Consider the following 15,971-nt stretch of genomic DNA (forward strand, 5'->3'; position numbering starts at 1 on the left):
CTCTTTTTCCCTCATGGAACACTGCTGTTTGCTGTGCGGTTGGGTTGGATCTTTTTTCACTTCCATTCTTCCCACAGAGCGATTGCACAGGCCTTCACTTTTTTCCCCTGAGCTTCTGCAGCCTTTTCCTGCTTTTTATAAGGATTCATGATGCTCCTCTAAAAATTATTGTCCTGCCTTGCTGGTTTGATAGCTCTGACCTTTTCTTTTCACTTCTTGCTTGTTGCTTGGGGTCCTTTTCATCGCCTCTATGACTTAAAAATTATTTTAATCCTCAGATCTACCAGTGGAGCCACTTTTCCTTTCTTGAATTTTTAACAGACCCCCTTCATGCCTCTACTTCATGTTCTCCTTCCCAAAACAGAGCCAGCAGCAGCTGTGCTGTGATCCCATCATGCTTGCCATAAACTGATTTCCAGGGAAACCTCTTCTTCCTGAAGTGCCTCTCCTGCAAGTGAGAGATGCGGGCACGGTGTGAGCAGCACACAGTGATCACTTAGAGGCAAAGAGAGGTACTGAGAGCCACAAAGGCTCCAGGGCTCTATTTCCTGCTTGGCATAGTTGAGAGAAGGAATCTGGGGGACTTCTGCAGTGCAGAAGGTGAAATTTGGGTCCCTGGAAGTCAGCAGCAGGATCTGTTAGAACCAGGGTTTTTTCTGAATGCTTTGCTTCCCAGATTTGGGCTTTAAACTGAAAGAATGGAGATATGGATTGGGTATCAGGAAGAAATCCTTCCCTGTGAGGGTGGGGAGATCCTGCATCCCTGCAAGTGTCCATGGCCAGGCTGGATGGGGCTGATGGGGTAGTGGAAGGTGTCCTTGCCCATGGCAGGGGGTAGAATGAGGTGATCTAAGATCCCTTCTATCCCGAACCAGTCTGGATTCAGTGATTTTCAAACAGGTTAATAGAGCTCATATTGGGTAGAAGAGATGGAGGTAAACAATATGATGTTTAAAAAGAAACCAAGTAAGTGGGTGGGTTCTCTTTCCCATATAGCACAAATGTCTCTCACTGCTGATAGTAATTTAAAAAAGAAAACAAAACCTGCAGCATCTTCTCTAAATAATGCATCTTCTGCTGCTTGGAAGTCTGGCTGCTCTGCAGCTTGCTCTTCTTTTCCAGCAAGGTCTCTGTAATTAATAACTTGTAAATGCCAGCATTGGCAGGATTAGCAGGGAATCTACCTCAGGCAGCCCTTGGAGCCTCCCAGGAAGGAGGGGATGCCACTGCCAAGGGAGGAATTCTGTCTCCCCACATTTTTTCCTTTTGCAGATCTGTTGCCCTGCATGAAAATTTTGGGATGGATGGGAGTGAATGTTCTGTCCCCCCACAGGTGGACAGGTGTCTCCAAGAGAGGGGAGCTGAGGGATGTTGAGACCTCAATTCAAGGCACTGGGAGAGGCTGGAGAAAGTGAGGGATGAAAGGGAAAAAAACTTAACTGAAGTCAGGGATGCAGCAAAGAGACAATAAAAAATGCAGCCAGGAAAATGCTGACGTGCTTGCCATGCCAAGTGGTTTCCTACTCCAGGCATTCCCCAGAGGGATTGAGGATTACAGACCTGGCAGCAGGATCAGTGCAGCAAGTGAGCCTCTGCATTGCAGGTCATTTCAGCCAGAAAAGGAAAGAAAGCACTGCAGTGATACCGGAGTGGAGAGGTGGGAAATCCCTCTGGCTGGTGAAGCAGCACGAGGAGAAGGGAAGAGGGGGTGTGACAGGTACCTGTGCATCTCCTCAGATCCTGGCACTGCTGGGGAGAGCCTAGCCCCATCCCCTTGGCACCCTACCGTCCAGTATTGCTGTACATGGAGGAGTTCCTTCCCCAGCCTTCTCCTCTCCAGCTGAAAATGTAGAGAATCCGAGAATCAGATCAGAGGACAGGAGGAAATGGTCTCGGGTGGTGCCAGGGGAGGTTTAGGTTGAGTATGAGGGAAAAAATCTTCACTGAAAGGATTTTCAGGCATTGGCACAGCTGCCCAGAGCAGTGGTGAGTCCGCATCCCTGGAGGGATTTAAAGCCATGTGGATGTGGCACTTGGGGACAGGGGTCAGTGGTGGCTCTGGCTGTGCTGGAGGAATGATTGCACTCTGTGATCTGAATGATTTCCCGAATGATTGTCTGGCAGGGAGAGCCTGTGTGCTAAACAGTGTTTGGCTGAGTGCTGTGCAGTGGCTGTGGGCACTCAGGAATGGACTTCCAGGATCAAGGCTTCAGACTGTACCTCCTTAAGGATCCACAGAGAAAAACATTCTGCCATGGCCTTGTGTCTGTTCCCAGAAATCCTTGGGAATTAAACATGTGCTGTATCCAGTGGCAGCTTTGTGTGTTGGAAATGGCTTGTGGAGGCTTTCGAATCCCGAGTGTGGCCCACATCCCCAGGGAATGAGGCTTGAAGTGATGTCTGCCACATCCATCCACAGCCCAATCCCATTCCTCCTGCTCTTCCCACTTCAGGATTTCTCCCTGTAATCATTTTCCAGCCTGTCTCTGTGTTAAGCAGCAGTTCTTCCACCACTTTGTTTAAAATTCCCTTTTGCTGTCTGGACTTCCCAGCTGCTGTCCAGAGGGAGCAGGAGCCAGGCCCGTGGGACATCCAGCTCTGGCGATCAGGAATTGCCTCTCACACAGTCTGTCACTGCCCCTTGCCAGCCTGGACCATGGCCAGGGATTGAATGGGCTTTACAGAAGGCTTTGGATTCTCCTCATCTTTTCACCCAAAGATGTGAATATCCCTGGAGTGTTCTGGGTCAGGCAGGGATGGCTGTGAGGATTGGGAAACAGGGATAACCTCACCTTTGGAGTGCTTTGTGTTCACTGTGGAAGGAGAAGCTGTTCAGCCAGCAGTGTGCAATTTGAGCTCCACGGAGATCCCAGGATATTCAGTTGGAAAGGATCCCCAAGGATCATGGAGTCCAGCTCTTGGGAGATCTAACCCAAGACCTTGGCATTATTAACACCATGCTCCAGTTCTTCTGGCAGCTAAAAAACATCCCAGCTAAAACTCACCTGGATGTGAAGTGAACATGGAATGGGCCCCACTGAGGAGGAACTGGGAGCTCATTTCTTCTCCCTCACTCTGGCATCACCCCTGGACAAATTCCTGTGCTTGGCCTGTTTGCCAAGCCCTGCCAGCATCACCTGAAGACTTCTCCTTACAAAAACCACTCTGTGCCATGTTGAAGTGCCCCTTCTATTTCAAAATGGCTTTTATTCCACTCCCAGATTTTCACCTTTTTTGATGGAGTGGTTTTGGGGTTGGATTTTTCTTTTTGAATGCAGATTGAAGAGTGAGTGCTATGAGCTGTGCTTCAGCTCTGCTGTAATTAGTTTTGTCTACTGTAATTGCTTCTCCTTTTTCCATTGTTTAGTGAAAGACGAATGAATTTCCAGGTCTGGTTGCATTGGGAATGCTGACAGCAGCTTTTTAAAATCCCACAGCACAGCTATTTGTCTTTTTTATTCAGCTGAATCCTGCAGAGTGGGACAAATTCAGCCTCTCCTCTGTGTCCTGGGCAAATTACTGCACTAATTAATTTCTCTAAGACTGGGCCTCCTTGCTTAGCAAAGAGAAGGGATGGAGGGAGGGCACTGTCTGGAGAACAGCAACAACCCTGGATTAACTCCTGGAATAAACTTGTTTGAAGAGATATGAGAAGCTGATGGCTTAAAAATAAGGTTTGTGGGGTTAAAAAAAAAAAGGTGAATATTGTGGTACTGATCCCACTTCCTAAGAACATCTTGGTTTCTGAGGAGGGAGCAGCTCTAATCCATCACTCTGTTCATGCTCCCAGGGTTTCCTGCTGCAGGTTTTGCTCTGGGGTTTAAAAGAGAATTGATGTTTTTCTTGGGAATTTGATGGCAGAAATTATTGCTGCTCCTTAAAAACAAGGAAGGGATGCTTTGTGTGACAGCAAGAGAAGGGACAAAGAGGGGTCTGTGGCTGAAGGACTTGTGGGGTTCTGAGAACATCAGTGACAGTGGGAGATGACAAACCCAGTGACAGGATGCCAGGAGAGAAGGACCCTGCAGAGGGAAGCTCCTTTGGGCAGAGAGAGACAGGGAGGGAGTGAGTGCTTGGACTTCCCAGGAATTTCTGTGAAAGGATCTGAGCACTCCTGAGGTGCTTGGCACATCAGAGCTCGGACTGAGCCAGGAATGAAAGTGGCAGGAGGGAAAACCAAAATGTAGTGTTTTTCTAAAAAGGATGGGTTTGGTGGTTTTTGGGTTTTTTTGCCAGAGAAACAGGTGGTAGTTTTATTTTTGTCCATTTTTTGGTCTTCTTTCCAAGCAGGAATTTAATTCCAAATAATAATCCAAATATTAAATTAAAAAATATAAGTAATAATAAATACAGCACTCCCGATTGCCAGACTGCCACGTAGTATTGTTGAGGGCAGTGCAAATTATTCCCCAAGGATGCTGTTGGGAGTGGGATTGCTCTGGGATAACGAGGGATCTCGTGTTAATTCAGCTGGCAGAGCTGCTCTGCCTAACAGTGGGGAACTGCTGCTTTCAGAATTACCTGACTGAGCTAATCTGAGGGTGAGGAGACAATTTATTGATTTGGAGTCCTAGCCAGACATAGATGGAGATAATTCTGGGATGTTAGTGGTATTATTCCTACAGAAAAGCAGGCTGGGTAAAGATTTTCAGGTTTTTATTAGCCCCTGCCAAACAATTGGGCTGCATTGCAGCTTGAATGTTTAAGATGTGAATGGCTGAGATACCAAAAATCACAGCTCTCTGGGTGGTGGTCACGGAATATTTCTGCTGAAACTGCTCATTTTCTAAAGCAAACTGCTCCTCACACTGCTTTGAGCTTCCCCTCTAAAGCTATTTTTAACAGATAAGGGGGAAAAGGTGTTAAGTTTGCAGCTCTGCTTTTGCATTCTGGTCAGGTGTCTTGTCACTCTTCATGGCTCTCCTGCAAGCTGGCATCCGAGGGTTCTGCTTAATGTCCTAGAAAATAACCTTGTGCTCGGACCAGCAGCCAGTTTATCACTGCTGCTCCCTGGCTGTGTCTTTAGGGTGGAAAGGAGATGGGAAAGCAGGGAAGGCACGGAGCTGGGTATTGCCAGGCTGCTCCTGGACCAGCAGCTCCCTCCCTGCTGCTGCAGCACCTGGGATCAGCTTGGCAAAGCACTTCTGCTTTGCCTTGTCAAAGAGGGAGCTGAAATCTCTGGGATTGAGGGTCTGGGATTTGAGCCCTGCTGGCTCCTGTTGCAGCCTCAGCAAGTTCTTTCAAGTGGCTCTTGCCTCCAATGCTCTTCAGGTATGTTTAAAGTGTCATCTTCCCACATGGATGGCTCCATGGATTTCTCTGGCACTGGGAAGCCATTCCCCCTTGTCCTGTCCCTCCAGGGCCATCCTCGTGTGTCGTGTCAGCAGTTCCACCACCAAGTGCAGGGAATGGCTTTTGCCACTGGCCTTACCTCAGTGAACCTCTAAATCATCATTAAATGTGGTGCTGGACCAAAACAGCCCCTCCTGCCCTCAGCCTATTTCCTGGGGCTTGAAAACTGATTAAGAATCACTTGCTTAAGCTGCTGGGTCTCAGGTGGCAGTGCCAGGGCAGACTTCTCTCCTGGAAATGCCCGTTAAAGTTTCAATTTCCATCCCTCACGCAGAGCCGTGGGGCCGGGTGTGAGCTGCTGGAATGACCTCTGCCAGCAGCCACTCGCTTCATTAAATACTGACAAACCCAAGGATACCCAGCTAAACAGCACACCCAGCATCCTTATTCCATTTCCTGTTGCTAAAGGAAGTCTAAATTATTTAATAATCTGCTTGAAGTCCTTAAAGTGAATCCAGGCAGCAAAGCAAAACCATGCTTAGTGGGGCAGATACCCAAAGGAAAGTGCTGGAGTGATGGAGCTGTCTGGGGACAGCCACTAAAACACTGCCGACAGTTTAGCAGGTGTGTTGGAGGTAACAGCTTGGGACTACAATCGAGTTGGCTGCTGGGTCAGACTCTGTGCTTCACTGACTCCTTGCTTAGTGTTGAAATTCCTGCATTAAATCCAGACAACTTCGAGTGCACAGCTTCTGTTTTGCCCATTTGGTGGTTGGTTTTCAAGCTTTAATGTGTCCTCAGAGGTGTGAATTCTCCTGTAGGGTCACACACACTTTTCCAGGGCAGTTATTCCTCCTCAGCCTGAAGCTGAGCTGGTGCTGCCTGAGTTTTAATCCCGCTCTTCCAGCTGCAGGGAAGAAGATGGGATTGGGGCATCTTCCCTCTGTGCCCTCTTCCATCCCTGTCGTGCAGGATCCTGCCACCTTCCCCTGCCTCCTGAAAGTTTGCTGGACTTACTCCCCGTGTTCTTGCCAAGCTAAAACCAGCAAATCCTCCCAGGGTGTGAAACGTTTACAAAAGGTCTGTAAATACAACCCTGACTCCCTGTCCTCCCAGCCCTGTTCCCTCATCTCTCCCTCCTCCAAAGGGCTTCTGCATGCAGGAAGGCAGAACGTGTTTCTCGGGAAGATTTCCAGAGGGGTCAAGGAGTGGTGAGTAATTCAGCGAGGGGGTTGTACAGCTTGGGCAGTAGCAGCTGCTCCAACTGCAGCAGTAAACTTTAGCACAGCATCTCCTGCAGTAAAATTCCTGTCTGATTCAGACTTTACAAATGCTTTACAACTGGTGCTTGCAATTGATCTTACCTCTGCTGGAATTACCTTCCAGGACCCACCTCCATTCATTTAATGCAAACTATCTCATCTTGTCCATCTCTGCTCGGGGTTTCATTTTCCATAGCTACTCCCTGGGAAAACTCATTAGCTCTGCAGTGCCTCTGATGGTTGCAGGGACGGTGATTTGGGAGGTTTTCTGTCCTGGGCTGCTGGTGCCTGCACTGAAAGGGAGTGGGATGTAGGTCGGGATGTGACTGTCCAAATCCCCCTGGAGCACCGTGGCTTGTGTTTGCACGGAGAGAAATCATAAGGAACAGGCTCCAGCAAGGGATGTTCCTGAATTCCTCAGGCATACCCAGGGAGGTGATGAGGCCCGGCATGAACAGGAACCCAGTGTGTCGCCCCAAATCCTGCACGTGTCTGAGCTGGAGGGACCACAGCAGAAATGGGCAGACCCTGTGCTTCTGCCTGTACCAGTCTGTATTTTGGATGACTCCAAGGCTGTTCCCTGATCCTCCTGCAGAGCCAGCACAGTCCCTGGCAGGGTCTCCCTTATTTTGGGAGCAGCAATGGCAGTCAGGGACTTTCCCAGGCAGGACACTTGCTCCACTGCCACCTTTTGTGGCTGCCCAGAGAAATCAGGGCGTTTCCCAAAATCCAGCGTGCCATCAAGCTGGGAAAGCTGCTGGCTGTCTGCAAAGGGCTGCCAGCCCCTCCTGCCTGCTCTGAACAGGAGCCAGCTTCCTGGGGAGAAAACGCTGGGATACTGGATTAATTGAGCCCGTGCAATGGCCCTCAGCTGCCATAAAGCATGTTGCTGTCTGGGCAGTGAATGGAGCTGGGGGGAGGCAGGACAGTTCCCTATTCCCAAACCTGCTCCAAGCTTTGTCCCCCACAGCGAGGAAACCTGGCACCACCTCCCAGCACCTGCCAGGGGCCCTCCCCACGGACACGGGGGTTCCTGCTGCTGCCAAGTGCCACATCCCGGAGTGACATCCATCCCATGCATTCCTAATTCCATCGTTCCCTAATTCCTAATTTCCTGTCCAAGAGGATATCTGAGTGCTGCTGCCAGAGCAGGGTTTAGTGCCAGCTGAGGGCAGGTGGGATGTGCCCAGAGCCAGGGAGGGTCATGGCTGGAGCAACCCCAAAGTTTTTTCCATCCCCTGGACGTGCTTTGGGGACAAAAGGAGCTCCTGTGTCTGTGGTGAGGCAGCCCACAGTGGGCTCCACATGGCAGGCTCCACAAAAAAGTGGGAAATGGGGAACAGCAGGAGTGCAGTCCCCAAGGGTGAGGACCCAGAAACCTGAGTGTCTATCACTCATCATGGGATTTATGGATAATCCCAGGCCTGCTGCAGGTCCAAGCCACTGCTGGGCCTGGCAAGCCACAGGGACCTGCTGGACCACACCTGAGCTCTCTGTGGAGAGGGGTGCAGGTATGTCACAGCTTTTTTGGGATATTGCGAGTCTCCATTTCAGCAGGGATAGAGCAGAGGTGCATTCACAGAATCATGGAATGGCTCAGGTTGGGAGGGACCTTCAAAGATCATCTAATCCAACCCTCCTGCAGTGAGAAATGGCATCTCCAATTGGCCCAGAATCATTCCCAGCACTTGGGAGCATCGCCCAGGGCTGGCTTGGGCTGGAGGCAGGGATGGCTGGTGCTGAGGGAGGAATCCCACATTGCTATTTGGGGAAGGCACTGAAATGTCCTTGGAGCCCACTGGCTTAGCCAGGCCATGTCTGGGGGGACAGGGGACATTCCCTTGGTGCCAAACACCATCCAGGGCCCTGCTTTGTGCCCGGCTGCAGCTCTGGGTGCTGACCTTGATATGCTGACACGACACATAGTTTGTCCTTAATAGGCCATGGAAAAGGGGACACGCCTCAGGGTCAGGCTTTTTCTTTGTGTCGTGCCTTTCGCTGCCTTTTTATGATACAGAAATACATTGTGTGAGCTCCTCCTGGGTGAACTCAGCCTAAAAAAACTAGATGATCTTGGGCGGGTCCTTTCTGCGTTGAAACTATGGTGGTCTCATGCTGGAAAACAGAGTAGGGTTGTGCAGCTTGGGAGGGTCTTTCCTGAAAAATTATTTGAGAGCCCAGTTTGTAGCGCTCAAATCCCTGTACAGAAACACCCTCAGCTGCTGGACACTTCTCCCTAGTCTGAAGTTCTGGACGGGACAGGGAATGTTCGGCTCAGGGAGGGCAGGGGGAGCTGGCTGCGGGAAGGGCAGGCTGATTGGGCACACCAGAAGCGAGGCGAAGGTGTTTGGTGACAGGAGGGGACACAATTCCTCGGCGCCACCGCCACCTGTCTTTGCCGAGCGCACCGTGGGATGCTCCGCTATCCCTGCAGCTCTGGAGAAATGGGGAAGAGGCTTTTCCCACGCTGGAAACCGTCTGCACTGACATCTAGTGGTGAAGCAGGCTTTTCCCTGGCAAAGAGGCGGCTCGGGCTTCCTGGGACGTGCTTTTTCTTCTGCCTTTCCTGCTCTGGTTGTAGTCAAGAGCACCGGGGGTATTTTCATAGCGTGATTCAGGTTGGAAAAAGCCCTTAAGATCATCAGGTCCAATCGCAAACCGTAACATTCATGATTAAATATAGTGTAAATCTCTGCTTCCTACAGGCTGTGTATCAACCCTACCATTATTTTTGTATTATTTTTTAAATCCTCTACAATCTCATAACCATTAAAAAAAAAAAAAAAAAAAAAAAAAAGATATTGTGACAGGACAAGGGGAATGGCTTTCCACTGCCAGATGGCGGAGTTCGATGGGATATTGGGAGGGAATTATTCCCTGGGAAGCTGGGGAGGGTGCCCAGAGAAGGTGTGATGCCCCTGGATCCCTGGAAGTGTCCAAGGCCAGGTTGAACGGAGCTTGGAGAAATCTGGGACAGTGGAAGGTGTCCCTGCTATGACGGGATGGAACCGCGATGAGCTTTAAGGTCCCTTCCCAACCAAACCATGCTGTGATTCTTGGATAACAGGAGAGCACCCTCTGACAGCAACCACTGGGGAGAGCAGTCTCCAAGTATAAGCCCGGGGTGAATTATCATTTATCTGTTTTGTTTTATACCCTGCTGCCTCTCTTGTCCCTTCCCACGGGACTTAGAGCCCGTTGAACGCTGTTCTGAGGCGTACACATGGCTCAGCCCTCCCCAACATGGCGGCGTGGCAAAGCCTACATCTCCCATCGTGCCCCGCTCTCCGCGCCGTGCCAGCGGCCAGCCAATGGGGCGCGGCGGAAAACGGATATAGCGCCGCCCGCGGGGCCCGCTCCCTCCTTTCCGCCGGGCCGCGGCTCATCATGGCGGTGCAGATCTCCAAGAAGCGCAAGGTGAGCGTGGCCTCACGGATCCTCCGCGGCCTCGGGCCGCCGCCGCATCGCCCGGGGCGGCCCCGGCAGCCGGCGGGGCGGGGGCACGGCCGAGGGCGGCGGCGGACGGGGGAGGATGGCGGCGGATGCGGCGCGGGGCCCGGCGGGGAACATGGCGGCGGGATGGAGCGGGCGCTTCCCAAGGGCCGCCCGCGGGGCTGCGCTCGGAGGTGCGGAGTGGCGCTGGGAGCCGGGATTTGCGGGGTTTTCCCTTGGCTTTCCAGTGGGGAGGGTTTGCGGGTAGTGGCTGCCCCGGTTTGTGGGCCGGGAGGGCACGGGGCACTGCCGGTCCTGGGGAGCCAGGGAGGTTTGGGCTGTCAGGAGTGCCAACAGCAGCTTCCCGTGGGGCTGGGAAAGGGAACGTGACCCCGCTAGTTATTTCCCTTGAATCACTCCCGGATTACAGCAGAGAGCTGTGATCCCAGCGTGAACAGTGGCTGTGGCCAGCTGTGGGTCAGGTAGTGCTTGGTGTAGGCTCCTGCTAGGAGTGCATTATTCCTGAGAACTTCAGAGACGGGGATTCCATTTTTCCCTACTGCTGCACCCTGAGTTGGGCAGAGCACGGTGCTGGAAAAGTCAAGGTTGTGAGTTCAGTCCCTGGGCTGTTCGTGTAAAAGTTTGGCTTGGTGTTCCTCGTAGGTCCCTTCCAACTAGAGTATTCTGTGATTTCTCTCAGAGGAAGAGGAAGGTATTAGGAGACACTGTCAGGCTGCAGAAGGAATTTGGGTGAATTGCGCTCAAGTTCAGAATGTGACAAAGCCTTGACTTTGTCCATTTGTCTTTTAGTTTGTCGCTGATGGCATCTTCAAAGCTGAGCTGAACGAGTTCCTGACTCGGGAACTGGCTGAGGATGGATACTCCGGAGTGGAAGTCCGGGTCACTCCGACCAGGACTGAGATCATCATCCTCGCCACCAGGTATCTCAGCCTCCCTGGACTGGGATGCTCTGAAAGCTCTTAGGGATGGCTCCAGTCTCACTCCTGGAGACACTTATCTCAGTTGTCCTGTACGTATTTTCCTGCAGAACTCAGAATGTTCTCGGAGAGAAGGGACGCCGGATCCGGGAGCTGACAGCTGTGGTGCAGAAGAGGTTTGGATTCCCCGAGGGAAGCGTGGAGGTAAAACTGCCTCAGGAACTGTGTGGTCCAGTTGGATTTGTGGTGACAGGATGGTGTCAGCTGAAAGCTCATGCCTTAAAAAATACTCCTGCACTGAAATACAAAATAAGTTACAAAGAGACTGTTCTGCTGCAGAAGGGTCTTTGAGAAACAGAATGTAAAGTGACGCACCAGTTATTTTTGATCCTTAATATTAGGGGTGCTTTTCAGGGGAATGTTGGATGAGGTGTCCTTTAAAGGATCCATGCAACTCAAAGGATTATCTAGTTCTATTCCATGAAATCTGTTCCTGTTACTAGTTCCTTGCTCTTAAACAAATCAGGGAAGGAGGTGGAATGTGCCTGCTAGGGGGGTGATGCTCATTTATTCCAGCTTGCCCAGTGCTGCTGGATCACATTATACAGGGAAGGGAATGTAGAATAAAGCTGCTGCTTGTAAATGTTGAGGGATTAACTGGACTGAATGTAGGGAGTAGAGAAGAATGAAGCTCCTGTGTTCTGCTAAAGTAAAAGTTGAGTTTACTGTGAGGGTGGTGAAGAACAGGCTGCCCAGAGAAGCTGTGGCTGCCCCATCCCTGGAATTGTCCAAGGCCAGGTTGGAGCAACCCGGTCTGGTGGAAAATGTCCCTGCCCATGGTGGAACTGGGTGAACTTTGCAAGCCAAAGCGTGCTGTGGTTCTGTGACTGACTTGGCCAAGAGCCCTGTTGTGAGTGTGTGCCTGTCTCTGCAGCTCTACGCCGAGAAGGTGGCCACGAGGGGTCTGTGTGCCATCGCCCAGGCTGAGTCCCTGCGCTACAAGCTCCTGGGAGGGCTGGCTGTGCGCAGGTGAGTACAGCAGCCTGCCTGTGGGGGAAGTCTGCGGCTCCAGTACCATTCCCAAAAAACAGCTCCTCTGCAGTTTGAGGATTTAACCTGGTAATGCTGCACTGAAGCTTTTGTTTAGTTCATGGTTACTTCTGGAGCGTTTAGAGTGTGTCTAGTTGCAGGTTGTCTTAGGGCATAAAGCTGCATGTGTCCTTTAAAAATAAATGGGTGGAGGGGTGAAGCAAGCATCATTCCAGGCCTGGTGGCTGAGCTGTGGCTCAGGTGGCAGTGGCCCTGCTCTCCCATCCCCTCGGTGATGAGACGATGACGAGTCAGAAGCGGGTGGCTCTGGTGGCAGTGCCTCCGCAGTGTCACGTTCTGTGGTGCTGCGTGAGGTCCTCCAGCAGCGGCCTCCTGTCACCAGTGAATGATATAGAGGCATTTGTCTGAGAAGGGATGGGAGCTGCACTCCTGACACCTGAAACTGAGACTGGAATCGTGGTGAAATTCCTCCAGGGAGCCCTGTGGGTCTGGCACAGTGGGCTCATGACCCGGCTGTCCTCTCCCTGCAGAGCCTGCTACGGTGTCCTCCGCTTCATCATGGAGAGCGGGGCCAAGGGCTGTGAGGTCGTTGTGTCCGGCAAACTCCGAGGTCAGCGGGCCAAATCCATGAAGTTTGTGGATGGCTTGATGATCCACAGCGGGGACCCAGTGAACTACTACGTGGACACAGCCGTGCGTCACGTCCTACTCCGGCAGGGTGAGTGCCTGGCAGGCAGATCTCTTTGCAGCTTTGTTGGCTTCCTTCTCTAGAACTTCAGAGACAAAAAAATCTCAGCTCCTGGCATCCTGTTCCCGCAGGTTGGAGATTTCCCACTGGCGTCTGTGGGTTGAAACTCACGTGGTTTTGATGCACCTCTGATCTCACAGAATAGTTCAGTTGTGCTGCTGTGGATGGTTCAGACTCTGAAAATCCTGTTTTCTTGGGCTTTTGCAACTGAACTCTCACTGTGTTTGAACATTTCCTCTAAAGTAGAAGTCATTTGGCAGTGGAAAGCCAAGGGGCCTTCAGCAGCCAGTGTGTGTGGTTATACCATGTCATCCACTTCTCTGCTGATGAAGTTTGAATGTTTCCAGTTGGGAACGTGGCTGTAGATTTTCCAGACACTCTCACTTGTGTCCTGGGGCCTCTGAGGCTGATGGTAACTTCCAGATGAAGTGCCTGTTGCCTGGGTTTAAGAGCCCTTGGCAGTTGGGTTTCTGGTTTTCCTGGCTCCTCAGGATGAGCAGAGAGAACAGGGATGCTACAGGTGTCAGGACAGTCTTCCCAGCTAAACCTGCTTCTGCTTGTTCTCCCCCCTGGTAAAATACAAATGACTTGTGTGTCTTAACTGGCTTTGGGTTAATCAGTTGCGGAACTCCTGGTGTAGGGATCCCAACAGAGCCAGAGCTGTTCTCCAGCTTCCCTTCGGTGATGATACGATGACGAGTCAGAAGGGTCATCCTTGTGTCATTGCCGCCTGCTCTGTGCCACGTCCTGTGGTGCTGTGCTAAGGCTGCCTTGGCCAGGAGGATGTCCTGCTCTTTGGATGACATAGAGGCATTTGTCTGAGAAGGGATGTTAAAAAAAACCCAGTGGGATTTCTTAGAGAAATGAGCTGAGGAAGAGGACGGAGTGTAAAACCAGGCTTAGAATGAGTTGAGGGTAGAACTGCAGTCAGCCAAGGCAGTGAGTTGAATAATTTTGCATATCCAACTTTAAGTTCTTTGAATTTACAACAGGGGTATAAAGTTACAGTAATTAGATATTTAAGCTGTAGCATGTCTGTGTTACAGTGTTGTCAGCAGATCTTCAGTGTGCAGAGAGATAATTTGTAACTTTGGTGCTCATCCCTATGAATATGTGCTTGATCTATCTCCCCTATCCTGTCACTCTCTGCAGGAGTACTGGGAATCAAAGTAAAGATTATGTTGCCTTGGGACCCCAGTGGAAAGATTGGCCCCAAAAAGCCTCTGCCAGACCATGTCAGCATTGTGGAACCCAAAGAAGAGATTTTGCCCACCACTCCCATCTCAGAGCAGAAAGGTGGCAAACCAGAACAGCCAGCCATGCCTCAGCCAGTGCCCACTGCCTGAGGGGTAAGTGCCTGGGAGCAGTGGGAGGGAGATGTGCTGAGGATCCGTGTAGAAAAGGTTTCAGGCCACCAAAAACACTGGAAGCTCAGTTTTTGGAAGACAAGCTGCTATGTTGTGCCCAGCACAGTGACCAGGGTTGGATTTGAGCACTGCACTGAGTGAAGGGGACAGGGTTCAAGGCACGTGGCAGAGCAGCTCAGAATATTCCTCTGGAGATGAGGTGATGGATCTTTCCACATGCCTTGTTCCATGTTGTGTTGTACAGCATGGATGTGGGGACCTTGGATTGACCTTGGATTTGCAGTGGAGTGACTTGGGTTGGCTGCATGGATGTGTTGGTGTTGTACCAGCTGCAGCAGTGTGCAGCTGGCAGCACAGGGAATATACTCCTTATATATCCATCCTGTCCTGCCCTGGCATCCAGTTTGGGATAGTCTTAGAAGCCATGTGAGAACAATTTGTACACTGCTTTTGTAAGGAAGTAATCACAGCTTGAAGTCTTAACAAGGAATCTGGCAAGATCTGCCTCAGTGGGAAAAAAAAGGGGGATCATTGGCCAAAAAGCAGGAAATGAGAAATGCAGTTTAATTGGAAAGCTTGGTTTGTTCTTTCTTTGGATGATGGTTATGGAAAAGAGTTTGCCCCAGCTCACTGAGTGTTTTGTTTCTCATTGTAGGGTTTGTAACATCTGCAGCCAGAAGCTTGTCTGTCCTGAAAACATCTCTTAATAAAATCACAAAAGACAGTGTTGGTGAAGGTGCTCTTTTTTTTCTTCTTTTTTTTCTTTTTGCCTTTTTCTTTCCCTTTTTATTTTCTCAAGATGTACTCCCGGAAGACCTTGCTCTCCCCTTCGGTGTGGAAGGAGTTCTCTTGCTGTGTTCCCCTTCTGGAGTGAACTTCAACAGATCCTGATCCAAAAAAAAAGTGGGAATAAAGCACTAATATCTATGATAGATAGAGCTGGAGCAGCAATTCCATATTTAGAGGGTCATGAGTAATACACACTCCATGGAGTACTGATGGCTGTTCCCAACATCCCAGTCCCTTACCCAGTGCTTCCAGAAGGGGGAGCTTTTTTTGGCAGTATCCAGGCCAATGCAGCTCCTGTGGATTTCTGGGTGTGGATTTGTGGGGTGAGAGCAGAAGTGACACTGAGGATTTCAGACCTTCTGTCCTAAGCTGTGAGATGGAGTATCTAGTGGAAGTGTGGGCAGGAATGGGAAGAGACAGGCACATCACAGGAGATAATGCATGTGCAGGATTAAGGAGTTTAGATTTTGAGGAATTGCAAGTGTGTTTGTTGTTCAGGGCTAGCTTTCACATCCACATTTCTGGTTTTAGGAGGTTGCTCTGCAGGAACTAGGCTGGCAACTTAAGAACTGAAATTTTGAACTGGTCTGTCTAAGGAGCCTTGGCTTTGCAGTTCCCAGCTTCTCTGGCACACCTGGGAATCTGTTTAGTTTCAGAAACAAGATGTGCCTTCTTAAGGTATGAGTGAGTGATTTCAGGTTTCTATGCACACCATTCAGCGCAGAGATTTGAACAGTTAATATAAATATTAGGCTAATGCCAAGTGTAATTTTTTTAATACAGATTTGCATTTGGAAATAATGTAAAAAATATTAGCTCTGTCAGATCATAGGAGCAGGAAATGTTTGAAAGTGGGAAGATCTGAAGCAATGAAAGTCACACGCAGTTTTGCGTGTTGTCTCTAAATTCTTAAACATTCCCATGTGGTAGATGGTGATGGTTAGAAATCTCTCCTGCTGCCTCCCACGGAGGGCTGGATTTCCTGGAGATTGCTCCCCTTCCGTGTTAAAAGCTCTCCAACCCTGTCCATTACCCTGTTGATCTCAGTGCTGATCACTGGTAGAGTCAAGAGATCTGCAAGTAATGGGGAAGA

At 50.4% G+C, this 15,971-nt stretch overlaps 1 protein-coding gene and 2 non-coding genes across 3 annotated transcripts; all 3 read left to right on the plus strand.

Moving 5' to 3' along the window:
• Positions 1-9,879: 9,879 nt before the first annotated feature.
• On the plus strand, positions 9,880-14,813 carry RPS3 (ribosomal protein S3). The gene is made up of 7 exons (XM_066340808.1): positions 9,880-9,971; positions 10,797-10,927; positions 11,035-11,128; positions 11,859-11,953; positions 12,505-12,692; positions 13,875-14,071; positions 14,745-14,813. Exons 1-6 carry the CDS (start codon positions 9,942-9,944, stop codon positions 14,066-14,068), a joined length of 732 nt encoding a protein of 243 aa, XP_066196905.1. The 5' UTR covers positions 9,880-9,941; the 3' UTR covers positions 14,069-14,071; positions 14,745-14,813.
• Positions 12,241-12,387, plus strand: LOC136358275 (small nucleolar RNA SNORD15). The gene has a single exon (XR_010743037.1). It is a non-coding gene; the product is annotated as a small nucleolar RNA SNORD15 (small nucleolar RNA).
• On the plus strand, positions 13,399-13,549 carry LOC136358299 (small nucleolar RNA SNORD15). Its single transcript, XR_010743060.1, has one exon. It is a non-coding gene; the product is annotated as a small nucleolar RNA SNORD15 (small nucleolar RNA).
• Positions 14,814-15,971: the final 1,158 nt, after the last annotated feature.

This window comes from Sylvia atricapilla, chromosome 2 (assembly GCF_009819655.1).
Source record: "Sylvia atricapilla isolate bSylAtr1 chromosome 2, bSylAtr1.pri, whole genome shotgun sequence".
Classification (NCBI taxonomy): Eukaryota; Metazoa; Chordata; class Aves; order Passeriformes; family Sylviidae; genus Sylvia; species Sylvia atricapilla.